The 26,784-nt window shown below is 37.8% G+C and overlaps 1 protein-coding gene across 5 annotated transcripts; it reads right to left on the bottom strand.

The window, feature by feature from the left end:
• Positions 1-26,784, bottom strand: CPSF6 (cleavage and polyadenylation specific factor 6). Of its 5 annotated transcripts, none has more exons than XM_077934706.1 (11): positions 26,652-26,784; positions 23,013-23,222; positions 22,364-22,467; positions 21,728-21,873; positions 21,118-21,291; positions 20,062-20,557; positions 17,980-18,072; positions 16,702-16,817; positions 15,398-15,551; positions 14,443-14,635; positions 1-4,829 (listed from the first exon to the last, which is right to left on the bottom strand). In XM_077934706.1, exons 1-10 carry the CDS (start codon positions 26,709-26,711, stop codon positions 14,446-14,448), a joined length of 1,743 nt encoding a protein of 580 aa, XP_077790832.1. In that variant the 5' UTR covers positions 26,712-26,784; the 3' UTR covers positions 1-4,829; positions 14,443-14,445. The 5 variants fall into 5 exon arrangements, with proteins under 5 accessions (XP_077790832.1, XP_077790831.1, XP_077790833.1 ...); XM_077934705.1 differs by having other exon boundaries at positions 1-4,795; XM_077934707.1 differs by having other exon boundaries at positions 1-4,795; positions 14,443-14,632.

Raw genomic sequence — 26,784 nt, 5'->3', positions numbered from 1 at the left:
TTAAGCTTTCATAAAAATGCACTTTATTTTTCTTCAATACAAGGTAACTTCTTTTGCAGTTTAAAGACCAATAAATGGTTGGACAGCAAATTCCTAATAGTTGCCTAAAGACTGGAAGGAAAGGTAATTTAATTTAAAATATATGGAAGTGAAAAGAATTTTGACAAGCCAAAGTTTGAGATGGAGTTGGCATTTTTAAAAATAAAAAATCACATATGCTAATGTGAAAGGACACCCTCTTCTTACCTTCTGAAGACATTTGAGTGTCCAGAAACTCAACACTACCAAGATGTTCTTTGAGCCTTCAGGTATTAGAAAGGCATTGCCCATTAAAAAAAAGGTTTGCTTGCATACCAATAAACCTAAAACCTGTAATGTAAGCAACTGTTTACAAACTATAGCAAATGGTATTATTATTCTTTATTTGAGAGTACACATTTGGGCAAAACTTAATGTAGTGAAACCCAACCAAAATCACGTAAAAATCTTTAAGGGAACATAGTTGTTCCACAGGCACTCTGGAAAATAAAACACTGACAAAAATGAATTTTAAATGCAATACACTTGCAATGAATAAACGTAAACCACTGTATTACATTTATAAAGTTAATCAGAAAAAAACCTATTAATGTGAAATTCATTCCCAAAGAAGAGTGTACAACATGCTACTCTCAGTGGTGACTTGGGTTAGTATTTTAGCTGAAGGTTTTGAAAATGATGTTAGTGTGTTCAAGTACTGAAGTGAGAAACTGTCCCTAATGTGGTGTCAGAAAACTCACCCATTTAATGCTACTTGTATAAGACGAGATCACAGATGTGCCCAGACGTGTTTTAGTGCTAGATCCTCCTCCATTACAGCCAAATAGAATTTGGATGCTGAATAGGCTTTTGGATACAAGGGATGTCTCTAACACCAGTCATATTCAGAGAAGATTCATTGACATCAATGAACATTACTGATTTTTGGTCCATTAATTTGCAATGGGCCTACTCTTGAGTAGAGCTTTGGTTGGATACAACACAAAGTTTCTCAGCTGACAGAAACTAGATCACCTGATGATGGTTGACTAAACCTGGTTTTCAACTGGATATTGAGCCAAAAAATGCTTGAAAGCTAAGCTATTTAAATAGTACACAGTACATTATTATAGGTAGTGGCATTCTTTTTGTTTCAAGTTAAAAGTTGACAACTACAAAGAGAGAGAGAGAGAGCAGCTTGAAATGAGATTCATGGATTCTAGGATATGTATGTGATTGCTCCTGTGTGTGTATAAAATTATAAGGAGCACTAAAGTCCAATATATAAAATACTCCTAACATGTTAAAGCATCTTGCTTGTTTCCTCCCTTCTAAAAATCAGGTTTTTAATAATTTTCTTATTTTCAAAAACTCCAGTCTATTCTACTAACATGTTTCTCAGATTACTAAAAACTATGAATATTTCAAACATTAGAAAATTGTAAATTTTACAGAGGATGCTTAATGCTGTAACTTTTTAAAGCTGCATTTTAAGGCTATATGTTCTCTGCATCATTAAATACCTACCACGTAAACAGTGTGACTAAGATCCTATATATAAAACTTGGAAAAGTTTGCTTAAACTGTACATGAGTGAAAAATGAAAGCTTGTCCAATATTTACATGGATTTTTTAACTGAAGTCAATCAATACACAGGACATTTAAAGCTTGCCTTTCATGTTATTGGAGAAAGCACTCAAATATACAACTAAATAGATAGTGAATAGTCAAAAGTTATTTTGGTTTGCAGTGCCAGTTGTAATTTCTAGTTAGTATCAGAAATAGTAACTTCTGCAACACTGCACAACATTGCAAACTTATATTACAATACCACTGTGGGCAGATGTCAGCACAACTATCCAGGAGGAGGCCACCAGTCAGATAATTTATTTTAAAATAGCCATTAATGCTATCATTTTTATCTATTAAAACCTATATACAGATTATTAAGTACCTCCTAAAGTTTATTTACATTTTCTTAACAGAAACAGATTTAATATAGCCACCAAAGCCCACTGCAGTAGCAACCAAGACACTACTCAGATTTTATTTTACTATCTGGTAGCTATTTACAATATTATTTCATCAGGAGCATTGTTTATCAGGCTGAAGATAAATGCCCAAACTTCTTTCTAGAGATTATCACAAGTAAAATGCTTTCACTTTTTTTGTCTAAACATCTTTGGACTCCTTTTTAAAAAAATTACTGAGAAAACTGAGAAGAGTTCTTGAGAAAACAAGTTTTACTCACAAGACAACTACTATGACTCTTTACTACTTACACAAGTTAAATGTTCAGCCTACACATATCAAAAAGTTATTTCATGGTTTGATTTTTGGCAGCTCCATTGCCAGCAATGGAAATCGCTATAGGAGAAAATGTAAGACAATGAATACACAACAGTATCTCCGGGGTTCATACAGAAAGCTAAATTATGACTTTAAATTATTTTAATTTTGGTTACTGAATATTTGAAATTACTACTCAAATAGCATTTGCACGCCTAACTTACCTGTTTTTCCTCCATCTTGAGCCATTTCCAGTACAATTTAATCCAGATTGTCTGCCCACATCCCAGCTAGTTAAAAGCAATACTACATTGGATTTCTTAAGAGTTGGAACAACCACCCCAACATGGACATACAATAGCAAGGTACTGCAGCAACATCCAATTTCCTGATTATCTGGAGTTATCATAGACAGAACTCACATTCATCCCTGCACAAAGCAAACAACCCCAATGTATACATTATCAGGTTTTGTAGGACTAAAAATTCATGCAAATGAGAAATCCCTGATATTTTGCTTCACTTCACTTTGATTTCTGTGTATAATCAAACCCAAGAGTAAAATGAATTTAGGCGTTATTGTCAGATAAACAGTTGTGTAAAGCATTGTGGGTTCAAAATAATATTTCAAAGTAAGCCCAACATCTCACATAAGAAACGTGGCAAATTAGGAAATCTATTAACAAAGCATGAATGGACCATAAGAAAACCTTCAGCGTACAAAATGGCTAATAGTTAAAATAACCATCTACTCCAGTTATTAAACACAAGTCAAACAATATTGGCCAGGAAAGAGTAAATCAGCTGCATTGACCTGAGCTGTGCAAATGTCAAGCCGATTCTTTCAACTATATAAATTTTTAGTTGTATTGGGATACAGCCTTTGAGACGGTAACTTGAGTGCTTCCATGTTTAGTAAGACACAAACAGTGTGATTTTATACATGTCTCTAAGGTCTGACTGATACACTGTGTCTTTGTTATACAGTTAAAATATTTTATATGTACACCTAAATAAGGAAAGTGGGAATGTGACGAACGTTTGTAAACACATCTATTACACAAGTGCACTGGCTAGGAAGCTGGGATTGGTCACGGTTCTGTTAAGGGTATGCTTGATGGTAAACTTGAGTTTGATATTAAAACATGTAAAGTGGTCTTCATTTAATTTAATATCCAAGTATGCGTATACCACAAGTAATTTTACTGAGTATTACATGTCATAATGCTTCAAATATTTGATCAACAAACTTTTAAAACTATAATTGAAATAATTAGAAAGTAGGCAGGAACTAGCAAAATTTGGAAAAAGAAGTATTTTTAAAAGAAAACAGTCCACAATCAAGCAACATGTGCTAAACCCATGATTAAAATGTGCTCTCTTTAGTTTGTGGGGTGCATTAGATCACAAACTATTTGTTAGGGCAAATTATTACACTATTAGTTATACAAAGGATATGTATGCATTTTCTTTTTATGGACAGGAAATTTTGTTGCTCAAAAAAGCTTGTTTGAAATCTTGATTATTATTTTTAAGGAGAAACATTTTCTTCAGTTCCTTAACTGGCATATATATCTAGGTACAGAATGACTAGTGCTCTAGAGGCAGGACACAGCATTAGCACTAAAAACTGTAAATTATTGCAGCATTATTTAAAAGTGGCCAATTATATGCTTGAACAAAGTATTGAGTGTTGCATATTGCAACAGACAGGCTTCAGTAAACCAGAATTCAACTTCAGACTTCATATTCTTTAAAGAAAGTTCAGTCTATTTGAATTATTACAGAATGTTAATCTACAGTTTTTACAGATTTGCGCACCTTTCAGCAAATTCACAAGCCATCTATGCAAAAAAGCTACAAATTAAAATAAAATGTAACCATTATTCTAGTATCAATATCAAGTGTTTGACAACTGCTAATCATTCAGCAAATACAACAAGTTGATGCATATGCAAAAAATATGCTATGTTTTGTTAGAGACATTGTTATAACACCATTAAATATTGCTGAACACAAGACGCTCCCTGAGGTGTAAACATCAAATAACTTGGAACAGCTTTACACATCAGCCCCATTAAACAGTTTATTACAACACTACATCTATTGTAATCAGATTGATGCTCTTTACAGACATTATCATTTGAACATTTAAACAAGAACTACTATAAAAACAAGCATTTACTAGACTTTTTTCAATTGCTTGCACATTTTAATTGTCAAATGTATATAACCAGTAATAAAGTTGCAAAAAGCTATACGTTTTAAATCACACAGGTTCCTTCAAATAAAACAGCTAAGCAACATAAAAAGGTAAGAGAGCTACTGGTTACCATGTATGCAGATTTGCCTTATTCAGATCTATTCCTGTTCATTTTATCCATGAATCTTTACAGGCTCTGTTCGATCACAAGAAGCAAACTGCTGGACAAGCCTCTTTCCGTGAAGTTAAGTTTCTTGTCTGGTGAGGTGTTCCTCTTCCTTCAGCTGTAATGTGTCAAAATTTGTGATGTAGATTTTGCTACGTCCCACAGCAAACAAAAAATGTTGGTTTAACTATACATACACAAATCGTGCACCAATTTCAGCATAATGGAAATGTAAATAATGAGACCGCTGCTACTGGCTCGAAAATAATCTAAACTACAGCTTTCAAGAAAGCAGTCCAAAGATTTACAGCAATGCAGAAAAAATTAATCATTGGCAGCATCCAGATGTCATACTAAATCATTAGTTCAGTATGACATGAAAGTGTCTAGGTAAGCCTAGAATAATAGAATAATAGATCAGAAGAGTTCACTTCCACCTTTACTTAACCAGTTTTGCCATTTCACCCTAACACACTTAACTACAATTGTGTCAAACTGGCTTGTTTCAAAAAAGCCAATGGAAAACCATAATTTGTCAGTTTGGATAGAATGGCAAAGTGTGCTAAGCAAAAGTGGAAACCTTTACATTTCCCCTTCTGACCGTGTGGTAGAGATTTGGGGGGGGGGGGGGCGAGAGTGTGCATGGGCCTGAGGCTTGCCTAGATTTATTCACATCACACTGAAGTGTGGTTTAGTTTGGCACCCAAGCACAGCCATTGATAAATACAGAAAATGTTCCATTTTACAAAACTAGTAAAGAGGAACATTTCCTCTGCTCAAAAATAAGAAAAAACAAAGGATAATGCGGTAGCCAAATTGGTGTATTACATTAGTTTTAGCTGAAAGATCATAAATGAAGCTATGCAACAGCTAAATAGCACACAAAAAATGTAAGCCAGAACTTTATCACAAAAATAAATTGTTACATTGATCTCACCCTTTTGTCCACATTCAGTATTGAATAACTAGTGGAAGCCAGAGAGGCAGCAAATAACAGATTCATATACGCAAATATAAATGTGAAAAAAATGAGATATGGTTCAGTTTGGTGCATGGCTGGAGGTAATAGGTGACCAGCTTTTACTTGGTTAGAATCTCCCTGAGGATGTTTATAGCCAACAGCCACATTAGTGATTGCCATTCTTTGGAATGTTTAGACCAGTTCAAATACTGTCACTCTTTTATAGCAAGAGATCTGTACAATTTCATCCTATATAACTATTAGCGTTTTTCTGTGCTTAGGAAGAGACATTGATGAAGTTTTCATGGGATGCAAGCTACACTAAAATCAATGGCCAGGATCCAAAAAGCTATTTTAGGCAACTCCAAGGGCTTGTTTATACTTTTTTTTTTTAAACCCACTTTGAGCTGCAGACCTCATGCTATAACACAAACATTTTTGAAATCTCCCGGTTTCCAAAAAAACTTGCCCCACTGAACAGAGTGAAGGGATGGTGATGTGGGGGGCAGGAACCCAAGTTCAAAGCCACCTTTCAGAGTTCTTTGGATCTTGGCCAATGATATTAAAGGAAGCTCCACACTTTCTAAAATTGACATTACTGCTGCATATACTACCACCATTACTCTTAGGAAACAAAGTACAGTCATGCCTTGGTTTTTAAACAGAATGTGTTCCGTAAGTCCGTTCGACTTCTGAAATGTTTGGAAACCAAGGCGTGGCTTCCGATTGGCTGCAGGAGCATCCTGCAGCCAATCAGAAGTCACGCCGGACATTCGGCTTCCGAGGCAAAGTTCACAAACTGGAACACCTACTTCCAGGTTTGCGATGTTTGAGTTCCAAGTTGTTTGTGAACTAAGCTGTTCAAAAACCAAGGTATGACTGTATGGATAACATACCTGCATCTCAGATTACCCATACCTGTGCACCAGGGTTTCTTTAGATGCAGGTTAATACATACATACTGGAAAGCAAGTAGTACCTACAGCAGTCATGCCTGCAGAGCCTTCCTTAAGAACATTATGCCAAAGATATGAGGAGGGGTAAACAGTTACGTATTAAAAACCATCACGTTGAAGAATCAAACTGCTTATGTAAAAAACCACAGTAAATAGATAATAGCTCATATATGCACAAACATTACTCAGATAACTTTAAACATACATTTTCCATTCCCAACTTTATTTAGAAGCTAGCTCCACTAATTTCAATGGTGCTTACACCCAAGTAAGAGTGCAGCCTTAAACTCTACGCACTCTTCCTCAGTAGTAAGCCATGTTGAACCCAATGGAACATACTTCCAGAAAGAAATGGGTTTAGGATAATGCAAAACTTTTAATAACTACAATGCAGTAAGTTATTTTTCAGTGGTTCACATCTACTTCCAAAAGCTTTTAAAATAGCTTAAAATCAAATTTGCAAAGAAGCACATCAATAAGTCATTTCAAATTCAGGCATATTAATATAGTCAGAACGCGTAGCAGTATGCAGCTGTCATAAGGTCACCCTTAGTAAAAAAAACAAAAACAATTTATATTAGAAAACAAATTTATGATAATAATGAGAACTTCAGAAGTTTTCCTCTTCCCACATATTATTTTTAATAAAGTCTAGGCTATATAACTAATCAATATGCAGGATTAAGATAATTTCTTTAGTTTCTCAAGTATTCAGTAATGACTAAGTATTCTGCTTTTTGACATCACCAAATCCTTAGTTCTTTTAAAGCTGCCTTTTAACAGTAAGGCAATATTGTTCTTTAGTAGCAGCCAACTGAAAAACAAGTTGGTAGTGCACTTCACTTTCAGAAGAGTGAAATGACAGCTGCAAAACTGCATATTAGGATTTCCCACTCTTGCAACACTCTTATATTCTGTTGGTATTAAGTGTCTTTACTGCTTCTAAAGGAATTCTGAACAGGAGAAAAGAATTTCATTGTTGTACCATAATGTGCTATGTGTCTGTAGCAGTTTTCATTTGAGACAGTAAATACATTTTTTAAATGACTGTCAATACAAGAAATTTTAGGTTTCATTATGTGGAAAGTATCTTAGGGATTATCATGAATTGATACACATTCTGTTCTTTTAAAGGATTTTAACATAAATAAATTAGTGAAGACTCACTGAATTCCATTGCAGTAATCTATAATAGCTACACCCAAATGAATGGTATAATACAAAATAGGCTACAAGCATAAATTCTTTTTGCAGTGATTTAGGCAAGGAGTTAATAGCTTTACATGAATATTGCTATTCAGTGAAGTTGTTCTAATATGAGTTTTGTAGGAAAACAGTCTCCTTTCTTCACAAAGTATAGTCCCTTATCTAAAATCAAATTATAAATTTGAATTATAGAACATTTTAATTGGGTGAATGTGTTCACAGGGTAACTTTTTCTCTGCTGCGATATGCAGAGAGAAGCTGTAAAAGCAATAACCTTTTTTGCTATTCAAAGGGATGTGCAATTAACATCACTAAACAGCAATAAAACCCTAGCTACTCCTTTGAGTACCCAAGCAATCATTATTACTAAATCACCTCAATGAAGATATAAAAATAAGCTCGGTTTAGGAACTGAAAGTAAGATCACATGCATCTCCTCACCCCTCCCAGCCAATTCCTTGTCTTACATCAATTCCCCCCCTCACTGTAATCTACGTTAGCAATGACCATTTGTAACCTAGGTGAATGAATCATCCTTGTGCTCCAAAAGTCACCTGAGAACACTGATTAAATCAGGTTGTCAAAAATGAGTTGAATAGTGTCCTCTGCACTTGCAACAATCTGGGTCTGTAGGCCAAATACAGAGAAGAGGCAGAGGAAAATTCATGCAAGGTGAAGGACACTGATGGTCCACACACAACCCCTAAACCTAGTTTATTTTTATATCTGCAGGAGAATGAATTTCCCTTTTATCTTATTCACTAAGTTCAAAGTCCATAGCTGTAAATCGAACTTTATACAAATGAAACTAACATTCATATTATAACACAAGAACTTAGGCTTGTATCCAATGCTACACCAGCAGCGTTCTGCTGGCACAATGGAACTTCTACTTCTCCTCACCCCCCAATCTGCTCTGTGGGTCCACTAACTCTCCAGATATGAGTTTGAGGGTGGGTGGGTGGGTATGGAGGGGACAAGTTAGAAAGAGAGACTTTGTTGTGTGGCAGAAGTCCATTGCACCAGCAGAGCTGCAGCGCTGGACACAAATCTTGTTTTTCAATCATACACTGATGCAACAACTTGAAATTGCAAGTCAATATTCTGTGACTCTTTAGATTTTCACTTTTATTTACAACAAGCTACTTTTCTAATAACTAGTCTTTCATATTTTGGCATCTCTCCCCCTGCAACTATTGTGCTTAATATGTGTATCGGTCTAACCTTAACACTCAGCAGCATCTTAGGGATGTATGGGGATATGCATTCAACCGATTCCCCAGCTGCTTAAGTTTTCATAAAACCATATCTTATTACTCAATTTATTAACTAGACACAGCAAAAAAATTATTAACTAGGCACAGTAAAAACTATCAATTTAGTGTTGTGTGTTCCAAGTGAAAAAATGTGCTAATCTGCCTAATAAATTTGTATCACAGTTCTGAAGCTACTTCCACTTACTCTCGTAACAGGAATTTTGCAGATTTGTAGCATTACAATACATTTAGTCAGAAATGAACATTACTTAAACCCTTAGTAGTGACAACCCAGTTCAATGCACAAAAATACTCTCATTAAGGGTTTGCTATAAAAGCCACTTTCCCTTTTGCATATGTCACAATTTAGATATAGTCTACTTTATATATATATGTTCACACTGAGGCATGACAAAGACTAGTATAACTCAGACTGCAACAAGTAAAATGGTGAATACACAAGTTTCTTTGTTAAAAAAAACAAAACACAATTTGTTCTCAAACCACAATAAACAAGAGTTTCAGGCCAGGTCACTTCCCAAATAAGGTTTCCCAACAACTTCAATACCCTGCCATCACAAAAATTAAGCCACTTCAAACCAGAAAGGATTGAGGGTCTTCAATACAGCTTCTTGTACATCTACTGAACAAAGTAATTTGTACTAACTAACGATTATGAAAAACAGACAATGAGGAAACTGGATTTTCATGAAGCCCATAACACAAACTTAACAGCAAATTTTAACACGTTGGGGATTATGCACTATACCAGTGAGTACTTATTTATTTCACAATTAACACTAAAAATTTGTCAGAAATGGTAGGTGGTTTTATCTGCATAATGAATTATTTACTGTGCAAATGCAATTTGTAACCTATGAGCTCCAAATAGCAGCAGTGCAATCAATACTATAAATAAATGTGTTACAGCAAAAATGATGTTGAACCATATGGCCTCCTACAATGAATTTCAAAAAACAATGTGAGTTTCAAATACAAATAGCAACATGTATTTTAGGAATGAAGATTTTTAAACCAAGGAAAATATTCTGGATTATAACAGGGAGAAAGAGAAACATAGCCCTTGCTGTTTTGTCACTTTGCAAATAAATCTTTCTAACCTTTTTAGAATAATCACTGCCTCTTTAAAAAGCGGTAGTAATACAGTGGTACCTCAGGTTAAGAAGTTAATTCGTTCTGGAGGTCTGTATCGACTAGTCCAGCAGAGGTGCCCGTCTATATAAAAGTAGGACTTACTAGTCTCATGAACAGAAACTTCCTCATAATATTGTTGCATTCATTTGATACACAACATATAATTGCCCTATTTCAATGCCTTAATGTGTATAGAGTGTATGCACAGTGCAAAGTGGGACTGGAGTGGTGTGACCTTCACTACTTGTTTTTGAGAGGCTGGGATCTCACAGATTTGACCTATGGGCTTAGATTTCATACCTGCATAATGTCCAATGAGTGGATGGAAGGTGGGCTCAGGAAAGGTAAACCATGTTCACATACACTACATATTTTCAACACACATCACAGGGTGTGAACAGGAGCATTCACTCAATTACCTCTCATGAACACAGACTTGTAACAATATTTTTTCAGTATTCTTACTACACATATAAAAGACAGCTTGTGAACACACTTAAAAAAGAACATCAAATCACTTTTTATACAAACCGGCCTCTTGGTTGGCACACTAAAACAACTCTTAGCATTTGAAGAGTTTTGCTTATGGTGGTTTGAGAACAGAATACAGAAAAGTGTTATGTCAAAAAAGGGGCTCAAACTCAACATACAGGTCAATCAACATTAGGGTGCTTCATTCTTTTTCAATTCCATACCAATCTACTTTGACTTTAAAAACTTTAATAACCACAAATTAACAAATAGTATGTAGCATTTAGACTTCTAAAATCTGACAGTTTAGCTGATGTATTATTTTATTCACATCAGAGCCTAAGATCAATCACTATGAATTTCCTACAGAAGAGCACTTGCTTAGAATAAAGCATGAGATCAGTATGTACCTTATCGCATGTGATTATTTAGTTTTCATGTCTGAAGTAGTCCTAAGATTGTTACTGTTCTATTGCTACACATTCAACCTTTGCTGCTAACGTTTGCTCTAAATATGACCCGACACAAACATGTTCATGATCTGCTTGTGGTTTGCACATAAGTTGCCAAAATTTCTAGCAGATCAGTACAAGAAAATAGGTACATCTGAAAATATTCACAATTTTCTTGTACTTTTATATTGACATTATACAAAAGACGTAACAAAAAATGATAAGAGTTTCATGAACACGTTCAAAAAAACCCAATAACTAGAAATATGTTGTCAATTCACACATCATGAAGTATAAGCATATTAAAGGAAGATAAACCCCACTATGGGATCATTCAGTGCACCATTCAATAACCACCAAACAAGAAGGATGGAATGGTACATCTGATTTCAGAGATTCAGCTCATCTCTATGAATATACTAAGTGAGGGTGACAATGGATTGGATCCAAAATATTGTGAGGGAAAACAACATGCATTTGCACTGTTCCATGGACTTTCTTGCAAAAGAAGTAGTGCAAAACTTCTCACAGTGCTCCCCAATGTGACTGATCAAAATATCTGACTGTTCCACTACAGATAAAATTTAGTGAATTGCTACAAATATTCAACAATAAATTCTACTTCGGGTTGGATTTGGAGAAATGTGTAAGTAATGGGGCTGGTGGAAGATGACCTCTCCACCCTCTGCCACCCCCCACCCCAGGCTCCCCTGCCAGTTGTGGGATATTACGCAATGGAATAGGTTGTGGCGTGGGGGGCAGAGAGGAAAGAGGGAGCCCAGTAAACTGGGCAGAAGTAACCTTCCTAAGCAAAAACTCCCACTTACAAAGTTGTCTCTGCCTGTTTTACAGACATTTCTTCTTTGGTCCCAGCTTGTCATGCTAGAACTCACCCCATTCAGTGATGACCCTTGACCCCTTCCCACAAGGGGTGGGGTGGAAGCTTCCACCAGCTATGATACATGGACATTTCTCTGGATTCAACCCTTCATAAACTACCTTCACATCATTCACCAATTCAACAAATAATAGGGAGAAAAGTTCTGTCATTCTGCTGCTGGAAGCACAGTATATCTACTTAAATCTTTAGTCACTAGAGAACACAGACAATAGTTCATAAGATTATAGCAATAAAGTGACTAGCTTGCACAACAGTGTCTAGTTTAAAAGGGGCATAGATGTGGGTAAAAATCAAATTATGATTTGTAAATTCTCACCTTTACCCTTCCAATGTTATAAAAGTATAATCTTTAAGACAGTGTAATGGAATTTTAGATGAACATACAAATTGGAATGGAAAGTTGTATCTCTCACATAAGTAGTGAAAAATAAACCTTATAAGCTTAACTGTGTGTTTGTGTGTGTCTATAAAAGTAAATTAAGCTAACTGTTCTATGGTCACCTCAGAATATGACTGTTTCCTCAACTTTCTTTATATTAATTTTGCACCATATAGCACAGATTGTACAAGTACAATAAGTACATGAAATTTAAAGCTTTGCCCAAAATAAACATCTACAAGAGAACACAGATTTTACTTTACAGAAACAAAAGACAATTTTAAGGAACAGATTTTTTTTTTTTTAGTGATGTGATTAAAACACAACACTTCATTTAAATCCTATCTCCTTTTAGCAGACATTTAGCATCCCAATGTCTTTTCAAATCAAAATCAAATACTGCTTATTTTGTTATGGGACCAATTTGACTTATATCCATCTGTGTAGCATACAAGTACACATACATGAAAATGTATCTATTCTAAAACAAAACCCAACACTGCTTTAGGGTTTTAACATTCCACGGTTCTTCAATCACCCTCACAATACCCTAGTATTCGTGCAAATTAATTCCTCCAGAGTTAAAAGATTGGGACATCAAATTTTATGCTTAGAAATGATGGTGTATACTGGTCTGTGACTGTGAAGTTAATTTCATATTTTTGGCACTGATTTCTAAACATGTAACACATTCTTTTGGTTTTAAGTGTCTGATAAGAACTCCCATCATCAAATTGAAGATTCCCATTGTTACCATATGGGCAATGTCATCACTGATTATAACGAAAGAAAATGTATTCTGTCTTAACAGTAACATCAAGAGTTAATGAGAAAAGCTTGGATGTGCTATAAATTGTGTAACTGAAAGGTTTATTTAAAATAGTAATTTCAGCTTCATGCTAATTATAAAACTCAAAGGACACAAAATATTTTAGACCAATTATAAAACTTATTCAAAACTATTATGTTTTCCTTTTAAGTGACACCTAGGCCAGGACCCAAAGCTATACTTTAGAAGCCTAATGGAATGGGCAGGCCAGTGGGATTTTTGTTTTTCTTTTAAAAGCAAACCACCCATACCATAAAAAGGGCTTGCCATATCACATTAGGAGGCTACTGTAACAAGAAAGAAATTTAAAGCTACTCCCCCTTGGAAATGCATTAGTATTTTCCTTTGAATCTTGGTACTAGGCTTTCCAATAAAAAAAAATACAAAACAGCTAGAACTTCATTCAATATCTATTAATTTGAATATGCAACTGTATAACCTGCATTCTGGAAACTACAGTTAAGAGGAACAGGAAAACCTAGCGTAACAGCCACACACAAACCCATCAAATGTGGGTTTGATGTATATTGTGGGCAACTGAAAATGGGCTATGATCCATGTGTTAAATAATCCATAAAGTTGAAATATACAGGAATTTAGGTACAGATTACACGATTTGTGTAATCTTATTTCCTCTTACTATGATTAATATAAAACAAAGGCCCAATGCTTGGATTAAAGCAATTTAAAATAGACTTGTGGGCTAACTATGTGATTCTGTTTCAAATAATACAGCACCTCATAGGACTATATACTAGACTCCACTATCAGTGCAATTTCACAACATGTTGCACTACAATAGTGGCGGCAATTTACCCCAGTCACTAGTGCCATCAAAAACCTTCCCAGTAGCCACCTTTGGCATGTTGTTACCATGCAAAGATATATGTAGGCAAGACCACTGTGCTAAATGACACCCCAAAGCCTGAAAGAAAGTTCATGTAAATTTGAACTGCTAAATTTAATGAGTACCAGGCTGCCATTAAAACAGCAAAATCACACAAACACATTTCACACACCAGAAGGTATTTTTTCAGTTAGCAATGGGAGGGAGGGAGAAGAGAAATGACAAGATATTAACACTTACCTGAATGTAACATCAACATCAGGAAAGTGTTCAATATAACATACCATAAACCTTTATTCTATAAAACTATAAAAAGTTTTTAAAAGCCTCATTAAAAGAGGAATATACCTACCTCTTAACGATGACGATACTCTCGCTCTCTATCGCGCTCTCTGTCGCGGTCTCTATCGCGATCACGATGTCTCTCACGTTCACGGCTTCTTTCCCGGTAATAATCATCATGACGATCTCTGCTACGAGATTTGTGGCGCCGGCTCTTCTCTCTTGATCTGCTGTGGTCTCTCTCTCTTGATCGCTCACGTCTTCTAAAAGGAATTACTTCATTAATTCTCTCAAATTGCAACATTTTGCTGCGATAAACACAACACACTGAATTTGTTTGCTTCCTTTGGTATGAAGAACCCTGTCTCGATACAAAGAAACTGTTTAGATGAACTCTGGCAATTAGGTTCACTGTGATATTATCATCAAGTAATAGTTCTGCTGCTAATGTTGTTTATATGATTTCATGACTTTTATTCTATTTTTGTCTTTTAAATCTCGAAGCTATGTTAGGAGCCTTTGCAAAGCAAAAAGGCAGGACAGGAAATTCCTTTAATGTAAGTGTGGTACAGGTATTTAGAATTGAAATTTATTCCATTCCAAGTCCAGCTGATGTTCAAGATAATGGAATTTCTATGCTTTTCCTACTCTTAACTTTCCTACCAGCTATTGTAATTTGAGTCCCTCATTGATAAAAGTCACTTTAAGAACTTACAATGGTTTTTTCAACAGTTTAATTAGGTTTTAAGATACTGTGAAGTTGTTCAACCGTGGTTTCATTAGACACTAACCTTCCAATTACATCTGCATTTTCCTAACCATGAAATTAAGCTTTACAAAAACTAGAGCTACATCTAGTTAATTATTTTAAGTGATATCCAAGTCACACACTGAATAGACCCACTAAAATCCATAGACTTAAGTACATTGCATGACTTAAATAGGTCTGTTCCCTAATATAACCCCACAACTCTTATCTGGAACTTTATTCAAAACTTTCCCCCATTTTTATACAAAAGGTTTACCTTGACCCAGAACCATAAGACTTGGACTCAATTCCATGGAGGCAATCTTGCAGAGAGCTAATAAGTACTTTGCAACGATCATCAGCAGATACTTTGGACTGTTTAATTAATGAAATTGCAGTCACCAAGGTTTCTATAGCACTTCCATACTCCGCTGAAAATTGATAAAACAATGTGAGTGAACAGTTTAATTAATCCTTAACATCAGAATATCCCTTCCCATTGTCCAGCCTTCTTCAACTGTTCAAACATAGATTGTTCAACTTCATACTGACCTGGTCCGCACATTACAATAAGCCACAGTTTAAAAATAAACTACGGCTTAATGTGAACAAGTAGTGTGTGAGTAAAAGCTCCCATGACACCCTTCCCCTACTTCCCCAGCTGCCATGCCACAGACAAAACAAACTAGACTCTTTTGACTTGTCACATTGCCTAAACTTGGGCTCATGATTTGCTTCTCACTGAATGAACCACAAGCAACATGACAAGCCCAACACTTGCTTGTTTCATCTGTGGTGGTGTAGTAGCAAAAGTGGAAAAGAGGAATGCCACAGGAACTTTTGAGCAGCGTGTACCAGCATGCTGCTTGTTCATATTAAACCAGTTTCAAACGATGGTTTAATGTGATGGGTGAGCTAGACTACTATAGCAGGAGGCTAATATGATGAAATAGTCCTCCATACAGTATGTGACCATCTACATTAGAAAAAATAGAATGGAAAAGTGTTCTTGCTCTAGTATTTTCATGATATACTACTTTTTTCTGTGTACTTCGTTTTTTGGTAGGGGAGCATTCAATTATGCAGGCCCCACATTCAGTCGGAAGTGGTATAAACCACACATTTACTACTGTTTGAAGGATCTAGGCACATGCTCTATATTAGACCTTTCCAATTCCAAAAGGAAGTGCTCAGGTGGCATTCATAATTAAAGTAAGTTACAATAATGTCAATAATCATCAAAAGAAAGCAAAGATACAAAGCAGCTATAGAAAAATAGCCCATAAAGCTAAGAAAAGTATTATTTTAAGCAACAGATAGTTAAAAGTGTGCTGAAAGGGTAATCTTTTAGCTGATGGCAGAACACTAAGATAAGGGAGAGCAATTAACGTCCAATGGCAGTGAATTCACTTTCTGGGTGCCACAACAGAAAAAGGCCCGTCATGTGCTCCCAACACCTGTATTTTAGAAAGTGGAAACACGCAGAAGGGCCTCATCAGATTATTTTAGTGGATAGGCATATGTATGTATGCAGAGACAGTCCTAGATATCGCATCAGACAATCAAAGAAAATATACTGACCAGCACTTGCATCTGATACAGCTCTTGAAATGGCACTACTAGAGATAGCTCTGTTTCTATTCATGATTTCTTCAAATTCTGCTTCACTTAAAGGCGTCCTTGCAGCATCTATTTCCCTGCAAACACACACAAGTTCAAAACATTTACCTCCAGCGAGTTAGGGAAGTACAACTGTTTTAACAATTCTAGTATGCAATTTTAAGCAAAACAACAAATCAGAGGAAGCTTTTTCTAAACCAAGCTATTTACAATGCAAAACCTGCAGGCTAGAGAGAAAAAGTACACTACCACAGCAGCAACAACTCTGTTATTAGTGTGAAATGTCAGATAATCTACTTATGTTCTGCTTTCCATCTTCAGAAAGCTCCAACAGATAGTTACAAATCTGTCAAGCATGTATATGTATCACTGAGGCAGAGAGATCTGTAGCCTGCTCAAATCAGTAAATGAGTCTTTCAAAGAGTTCTGTCCTCAACATATACTCTAATCTGAATAATGAATAAATGTTGCCAAGCATTAAGAATGCTCTGTTCTCTAAAGATATTCATGCTTTTAACATAAGCATAATGTGCCAGTAGTTAACTATTTACTTAACTGAAGTTAGTGACAGAAATATACTTATTCTGCTTATGCCCCCTTGAGCTCTGCAACATCTGCCAGTCTCTGCTTTAAACAGAACATCTGGAGAATGACAACAAGACTAGAGAAGGCCTTTCTCCTCCTACAGGCACCTCTACTATGCCTCAGGATGTACCACCCAACTTCCTCCTCCAGTTTCTTTGTGGCACACACTAATCTAGATAATGTAATATATTTGACTGAAGCTAGAAAGGAAGTCATGCCTTAGGATGAGATTTTAATCTTTGCTGGTGGTAACCAGTTGCTGTTCACCTGCTGATGGAAGACATCTGCCAGATGAATGGGAAGGAAATTAATTATCAGCCAGTCTTCAATTCCCCAACCCTCTGGAGCAGATGGGGAGGCAGCAGCTCTAAGGAGTGAGGAGGAATTGCCAAAAGTTGCCTCTCTTCCTGTTCTGCTGATGGATACCTCCGATCAGCAGGGGAACACCAACTGGACTATGTTCTCCATATTCCTTCCAGCACTATAAAATTATATGGCTTTACGTGCTTTTAAGAAATGTTTTCTTGCGAGTGTTAGTTCTTTTGGTAGAAAGAAAATGCAGAATGATAAGCAATGCTATCCTCTTAAGAGCAAGAAGTGGATCAAGATCCTATAGCTGATTTAGCGTAAGAGGAAATGTCTAAAAATTCATACCTCCCTGCGTTTTGAGTATTATTTTTCGTTTGTCTCCAATACAATGGCATATGTAATTGTTCTCTTATGGGCATGTTATTTCCAGTGAAACGCCTATGATATATAATTGACAATTTAAATATAGTTATGGACTGTAGTTGAGATCATCATGAAAATATTGGACATTATGTGCAGAGATTCTACTTCTGCTTTCAACCCCCTCAGCCCTCCCTTGTTTATTAGAGTATTATCTTGATATACAAAATATTAAAAAGTTTGGTTTTATAAACTATGGGTTCTCAGCATAGTCTTCCAAGTTATTATGCCAAATGCTCTAAATTTCTAAAAAGCTGAATAACATTTTAAATTTTAGACAGTAATTCCATGAACCAATTAACAAAGCTAGAAACAATGTTCTCAAGTAAAAGACTAGGAAGGTTATTTGACAAAAAAATTATCCCAACAAAGCCTCTGTTATATGCCACAACATGCAAGTAGATTCTTATATATCACAATCTATAAACGTCTAAAAATGTGGTATAACATGAACATAAGACAAACAGCAGCAAAGGGAAATTAGCAGCAAAGGGTAAGGCAACAGGAGTTTATTATGTAAGTCTGGAAAAGAAAAGGTGGATGTAGACAACTGATACAGCAGCTGACATAAGGTCATCATGGGATTTCTAAGCATTTCACCCATAATGATAACTCGCAAGTTGAGTGAAGACACAGAATTTAACTATCTCCTGAATAAAACTTGATCAACAATCGGGGTTCCTCTTTCAGTTAAAAAACAACTCAATGATTCCTCATATTGTCTGCCATCTGATATGGTTGTCTAAATCCATCAGAGTAGTCACACAAAGATTACTCTAGGTCACTGGAGTTGCAAGGAAGATGTAGGATAAGCAGAAAGTAAAGCAGGACATCTCAAGCTGACGCACAGAGTGTTTTCTTATTAGAGACCAAAATTTGTTCATTTAAAAGAACATACATTTATATTAAACTTTACACTGTGATTTACTTTAAAGGAACTAAATTGCAACTTTCAGCTGGTGAAGAAAACTTGAGTAGCTGAACATTAAAAAGTTAATTATACATACACATACACACACATACACACACACACACACACACACGTATGGGGAGCTTACAAATGTAGCATTTGTTTAAAGACATAAAAGAAGCCACCAATGAAAACAAAATAAAACAAATACTGTACATAGCTGATGGAAATGAGGAAGGTCTAAGTACTGTTTTTAAAACACTGGTTCTCAAACTGTGCGGTCACCCACACCCCTTGGGAGTTCACAAAACACCTGAAGGGGAGAATATAGGATTTGATCTGAAGCCTTCTTTCCTTTGTCAGTCAAGATATTGGTAGGTTAAATATCCTTTAGCAAAGGATACATTTTGCACTGGATTTGTGGGCATGATTTGGCAAAAGCTGCTGCTATGTTCCAATGATGCTTTCTTGGGGTGTAGCTTTAGGATGTACAATTATATAGTCGTATCTTGGAAGCTGAACAGAATCCTTGGCAGTTGAACAGAATCCGTTCGACTTCCAAAATGTTCAGAAACCAAAGTGCAGCTTCTGAGTGGCTGCAGGAAGCTCCTGCAGCCAATCGGAAGCCACGGAAAGCCTGTTGGATGTTCGGGTTCCAAAGAACGTTCGCAAACTGGAACACTCACTTCCGGGTTTGTGGCGTTTGGGAGCCAAAATGTCTGAGTACCAAGGCGTTTGGGATCCAAGGTGCGACTGTATATTGTTCTATTCTGCTTCCTAACGCCTGGGTTGGATCAGTTCTCCACTTCACAGATCTTTGCACACAGCAGCAAGCTATGTACACTGCAGCAATCAATTATCTCTATGCGGTCTGTTGTGGAACTGATGGTTTTTGGGACCCTAGAAAGCATGCATTCATAAGAGGGGAGCCAAGCTCAAAACGTTTAAGAAACACTGGTTTAATGTTATCCCCACATTTGAGAAACACTTTTCTGATGTAACCTTACTTCCTTGAAGGAAATCTAGCCTCCTTATTAAGACTCTTTAAGCGTTTTTAAAGAGGAATAAAGATGCTATCAATGAGGAAAGCAACTCACCTGCCTGGTGGACCATAATCACCTCTGTCATAAGGTGGAGGCCGGCCATATGGGTCTGAAGGTGGTGGACCACGGCTGTCTGATGTAGGTATGCCACTGTTGGCTGGCGGGGGGAAGAAAGCTGGATTCACGTGTGGAGCTGGTGGGGGAGCACCTGGTGGAGGCCCAGGTAAGTGAGGAGGAGGAGCCAATGTCAGGGGTGGCCCTAGCGGACCAGGTGGACGAGGGGGGAAAGGACCTGGAGGTGGAGGAGGGCCCTGTTGTGGGGGTGGAGGACCTGGTGGAGGACCATAGCCTGGAACTGGAGGTGGAGGGCCAGGGGGAAGAGGGCCCAGTGGAGGTTGACCAAAGGGTTGCCCTGGAAACAGAACTGGAGGAGGGGGACGGTCACCACGATTAGGGGGACCCGTTAGTGGAGGAGGTAGAACCTGGCCAGGTGGAGGAGGACCTGGAGGGCCTGGAGGACCTAGGGGTGGACGTGGAGGTGTCTGTCCAGCTAAATGGGAAGGAAGAAAGAAAGAATAATGCCTTCTACTACTTCTAGCAAAACCTTCTCCAAATTTACAGAAACATTTGTAAAGAGCATTGAGAAAGCTTACTGACATATGGATATGAATATAAAATATAACAAGAATCCACATGTTAACAAATCATCTGGCAATTCTCATGGTGGAAAGATAAGAGGTGTCATCTACCCCAGCTACCTGCATTCCACAACACGCCAATGCTAAAAACTACCATAGGTTTCTAATGTTTTACAATAAAGCTTATAACTTTTGAGTATAGACTTAGAGGAGAGAGGGACTAATGAAAATGTCCAATATTGCAGCAACAATTATCAACAGAACTAACACTATACACTCGTGGTTCTGTTTTATTATAGTGTTCTTTTATACTGTGTGTGTTTTAACTTGTGTTTTTTTTTATTCAATATAGAATGTATGTCAATATAAAACAATCCTACTGTCCAGAAACAAAGTGCAATAACTGGCAAGTCAGATTTCAGTATCTTCAACTATACAGAAAGGCAGCAATGTATAACGCAAAACATTTCACCTGGAAAAGGTGGTGGGGGTCCTCCTGGTCCAGCTGGTCCAGGAAATCTATCTCCTCCTGGAAGGGCGCCTGGAAAACGACCCCTCCCTCTGTTACTTGGTGGAAACGTTGCCCGTGAACTGCCTCCAGGAGGACCAGCTTTGCCTTCACCAGACATCTGGCCTGACTGTGTAGCTGAAAGAAGAAAACAAAAGTGTTCAATATACAACACTTGGCTTATTTTTATGCTGTTCTTAAATTTTATTATATTTATGCTTTCGTTTGCTAGTTTGAATAGGTCCAGGATTCACCAGTTACATGATGCTTTATCAATCTGATGTTTCAAATGTATAGGAACTCAAATTAGCTGGCATCATTCATGTTTTTATCACCAAAAAAATAAGTAGTACTAGAGAAAGTAAGATCCATGTCTTTCTACAATATTCTTTAAAAAGTCTACAGAACCTATAGTTTGAGCAGTGTTATTTCATTTCAGTAAACCAGGCCTTAGTCAGCAGATTCTCAGCACTTAATAGCCAAATACAAACATATCCACAATTGCGAAATGGTAATTTTTCCGTCCAAAACATGCTCTTTCACTTCACTATGAGTAGCTGGGAGCAACACTTACTTTTTCTGGACTGCAGCTCAAATTGACTCAGAAACTGCTTATTACAAGGAGTAACAACAGGATTTTGACCATGCAATTCTCGTTTAGGCAACAGATCCATTAGTTTTTTGGAAGATGCCTCAGATCCCACACCTACAAGAGCAAACCTGAAAAGAAATAGACGGGGGAATTATGTATGGTGGTGATGGGGCCCTGAGAAAGTGTCACTCAACTGAAATGTTTTACAATAATTTTAGAAGGAAGACTTAAGAGTCAGTTTTTTATTCAAGAATTACCTAATTCCCCCACCCCCATATAAGCAAACTGTAATAGGCTACCATACATTTCCTAATAATTTACTATTAGCAAGACACCCCAAACCTTCTAGCAGACCGGCTTTCATTTCTGTCTCTTAAGCCTGCTTTCATGCCGTACTCAGAACCAGTTGCTTCGCCAATTCCTTTTCTTGACCAACACAGTCTCAGCTTCCTTTATGGTCTGTCCAGTTAAACTCACTACTCCTCCCTTAAATCTTGTTTTAGTCCTGTCCCATCTTCTTAAGCTACATTCTCTCAAGCAAAAAAACAGTCGCCTGTACAGCCTGTCACACTGTAGAACAGAAATGGGAATGATGTTGAATTTAAACAAAATTCTTACCCCTTAGATTGGCCATTAGCTCGGTTTTCAAAAAATTTTATCTCCAAAATATCATTTACACCAAGTGAATGAACTGCTTCAGTTAAATCTTCATCTGTGGTCCACTGGAAAATATTTGTAATTGAAATCTCATTTCTGAACATAATAGCAAAAACAAAAGAGAAGCAAAGCCACATCCAAAAAACCATTCATTATCACTTTTCCACTGCACCATTCAAGGGAAGAGATAATACAGCAGACGCTAAGTGCATCTGATGCATACGATATAAAAGCTTTTTTTAAGCTAAGTTGGTTTGACTTTTTGTTTTCTAAAGTTACTGGAAAGATTCCTAATGCTCAGTGATATAATTCAGCAAATTATGTTTAAAATAAGCAAATAATTTTCTAATTTACATAGACTTTAAGAAGCAATGATTACAAACTCAAAAGTCCACTTTACAGTCATTACCTATAGCAAAAGAGGAAGGGTCACAGCTCAGTGGTAGACAATATGCATGCAAAACTTTCAGGTAGGACTGGGAAACATGTCTGTCTGAAGCCTCTGAGGGCTGCACCTAGTCCAGACAATAGTGAACTAGATAGGTCAATGGTCTGAGTTAATGCAGTTTCTTACAATTCCTATTGCAGCAACAACTAGCGGAACACTTACCCAAGTAAGATTCCCAATGTACAATGCAATTCTCTTTCCTGTATACGTGTAGACAACATTTGGTGCTGATCCTTTGCCTACATCATCTCCAACAGATGGTGGGAGAGAGTCCATATAATCACGATCCTCTGGAGCATCGCCGTTATTGGCAGATGGAGAGATTACGTCGTCATACAGATCTATTTGATCATGCCCACCATACTCAGCCTCCTAGAAGACAAAGGTCATTGAATGTCATACTTTTAGTTCATTTTTTCTGGAGAGGCTTGAATAGAACTTTATTTATTTAATGGTATTTATATACCATACCTTCATAATATTTATTCCAGAGTAGTATACATTACATTTTTTAAAAAAGTAAAATATTCAACAATTAAAAATACCAATTAAGAAATAATACAAGTAAAATATTAATTAACAAAGAGTGAAAACTTCATTTCCAGTGTTCAAAAAACATAGCACCTTGAAGCTAGAGGTAACTGAAGTCAACAAAACAGTACTACACCAAAAGAATTAAATCTATTAATCCAATGAATCTCCTACTCATCGCAATAACCAAGATAGCCTAATAGAATTGCTCAAAAAATTACACAGAATTCTAGAGTTTATAGTTCATTACACATGTCAAAGAGGCCATTGCATTAAAAGGTGTTAATTACTAAAGCACCACTGTTATCTTTTATTCATTTTTCACAGGCTCAATGTGGCTTACACCAATTTCATCAAAAATCTTTCTCTGGCCTCCAGAGGGCTCAATCTGAGAAACTTGTACAGTATCTAAGAGCCCAACTACACAGGATGACTTTTCCCTAAGTTTTCAGGGTTTTTACAAAGTAGCCAAAAGTAGCTTTAAACTTTGGTAGAAGACTTGAAGGGGTCATCCTCTGCCAACGGCTTGCTAACTCAGCGGAAAAGTACAGTGGACCCATTTTTTCTCCCAAATATATGAGGAAACAGCACACACACACCCATCTACACCCATGCACACACCCCCTCCTCTTTCCATTATTGTCATGACTACTTTCTAATTTTTGGTGAACTGCAGTTTGCTAAGTGTGATGAGACAGATAACAAAGAGACCTATTATGTCTGCAATAGTGTAAACGAGAGGTGTAGATGCTACAACAGATGCAAATGTGTGCAGTGAACTTCAAAAACAATGTTCAATTTGCATTTCAATTTAGACAGCCAGATTACCTGATGATGACACATGAATACAGTATAGCATCTCACTGAGCAACAAATACACATACACCTCCTGCACAGATTTTTTGGGGGGTGGGGGAACAATTTATATGTACTTCCATAAAGAAAGCTACGTGACCCTTTCTTTACAGAATTAAAAACAGTGAGACCACAAAGTTGAGCTTTCTATGCGATGGCGTCTACATCATGAAATGCTTTCCACACAATTTTTTTTTGCTCGTCTCTCCTTGCTATGGTCTTCTGCCACCAAGTAAAACTGGCTTTTTCAAAGTGCATTTCTTGGTGCCTGAACGGATTAATTTTCAACTACTATATTGCTTTTAGTTAGCCAATGAAGTTTTAGCTGGCTGAGTTTGTACAGTTTTATTAATATTTTATGCATAATAGATATTGATTTAAATTGTGTACAACTTCAAGTGATTGACAGCACGGAATGTATTACCAAATTAAAAACAGAGAAATAGAATTGCAGTACTATACACTTCTAGAACTTCTAAAAGGGTGTTTCGTCTCCTCACATATAAACAGGTGTCATAAATTTACTATAAACATAAATTTATAAATTTTAAGAAGAAGCAAAGCTATGTCCTCTCCAGCACATCATTTTTACATTTACTAAAGCGCTCCAGGAGTTTGAGAGCCAAGGTCAGGTATGAGGATCCAGAAGCCTTCACAAGTATTAGAAACTCCCCAATTCAGACATTTGCCCTCCAATTCACGAAGGACTTTAACCTGTGTACTGATGACACACTGGAGGAATCAGACTTTTCAGTGTCCTCTTGCTTCTCCTCACATTTGCTTCTACCTGAGGAGTCTGAACACATAAATAAGGCCAAGGACTCCAATCCAATGGAGTATGTCAGTTCCACAAGCTCAGAACACTAGTTCACCTACACTCCCTTCAGGTCTTCAGTACATATAGAAGGAGGGGAAAGGAACAGGTGCACTTGCTCTATGACCCACCACCTGGGTTGTATGTTTCCATCACCAACTCCATGAGTTGGATAGTGATTGACTGATTCAGGGAGCCTCCTGTCCCCACAGAGGCTTCTTGCACATTTTAGAACTCTGGATTTTCCAGGGTTCTAAATAACACAGGAATCCTCAAGGAGGACAGGGGGCTCCCCACTTTGAACAGAGCAACTGGAATGCAAATAGGGGGCAGACCTAGCATATTCATCCATGTAGTGCCCCTCCCTTTACTAAACACAACTACAATACCTGTAATAACATGAAAAGGTCAGCCTTTGAATGCAGATACTCAAGTTACTTTTCCCCTTTAGTACAATTAGTTTCACCAGTTAACCTTTTAAATCCATCGCCGCCAGAAACGAAAACTAAAGAGAGTTTGAAACACCATTGAAATATGGGAGAAAACAAAGAATATGCCTTTAAAAGAAGGCACAAGAACTACTCCAAAAGAAATAGCATAGAAATGAATTCTAGGAGCACTTCCTTGCTCAATGTGAGTCTTTTCAAAATCTCCACAATACTCTTTTGAGACTACATAAGAGAATAAGGACAAACATGGGTGAACAGATGACAACACAGAACGGTAGAAGCTAAACCAAACCTTCCAGCATCAAATAGCATACTCAATGAACTGGATGCTTCTCTACACTGATTCGCAAAACAGTAACGGGACAGAAACAATTCTCTACTTTTTTGTCTTGCTGCCCCATTACTCATATAGACTTCACAGGAATAAAAGCCTCTGCCATTTTCTAAGCTTGTAAAAAACATACCCATAGAGCCTTCAACAACCTGTGCAAACGGAGCTATTAAATGTTTAAAACGCAACGTCTGCGGTCTCGTCACGCGTGTTGATCAGGAAACGGAAAAGAGGCGCGAAGGGAGGCTGTGCTGCGAAGCACCTTTCGAGGGAAATGCTTCTCCTCTCCCTCGGCGCCCTGGACTTCTCGTAAGCCTCGTCGCCGGCGCAGCCTTCCCGAAGGAGGCAAACATCTTGTCACGCCTCCCCGTCGCAGCCTCCTCCTGGGGGAAGCGGCTGCTGCCTGTGTCGGAGCCGCTGGGCTCCAGGCTCCCCCTCCTCCTCCTCCCGAGGGGGGAAAGTGGGCAACAAGCAACAGCGCTGCAGGAGGCTCCGTCTCCGGGCTCATTGTTTTCCAGCGCCTGAGGCCACGCAGGGGAGGGAGAGGCGGCGGCGGCGCGCACTCAAAGCTAGGCCGCGCCCCCTCCCTCGGCCCTTCTCTTCTTCCACACGAGCTCCCCCCCCCCCGCGCGCGCGCCAGGCGGGAAAGCGGCAGAGGCCTCTCGGCGAGCGCCGCAGACAACAATGGCGGCGGCTTCCCTCCGCTGGGCCGAGGCCTGCAGCGAGCGCAGCCAGTCAGAGCCTCCCTCTCTCTCTCCCTCCCTCACAGCCCAGCCAGGCCTCCCCGCCGGCCTCCTCCTCGGCCCCCGGAGCTTCTCTACCTGGTTGAATTCCTCTCCCACATCGGCGTAGATATCTATGTGGTCCACGCCGTCCGCCATATTCCGCCTCCTCCTCCTCCCCGCCTCCCCGCCGCGGCCGAAAGCCCCGCCCGGCTCTACAGCTGCCGCAGCC

Source organism: Podarcis muralis, chromosome 10 (genome assembly GCF_964188315.1).
Source record: "Podarcis muralis chromosome 10, rPodMur119.hap1.1, whole genome shotgun sequence".
Taxonomy (NCBI): Eukaryota; Metazoa; Chordata; class Lepidosauria; order Squamata; family Lacertidae; genus Podarcis; species Podarcis muralis.
The sequence above is the reverse complement of the archived record's forward strand: the minus strand, read 5'-3'. Positions and strand labels throughout refer to the sequence as shown.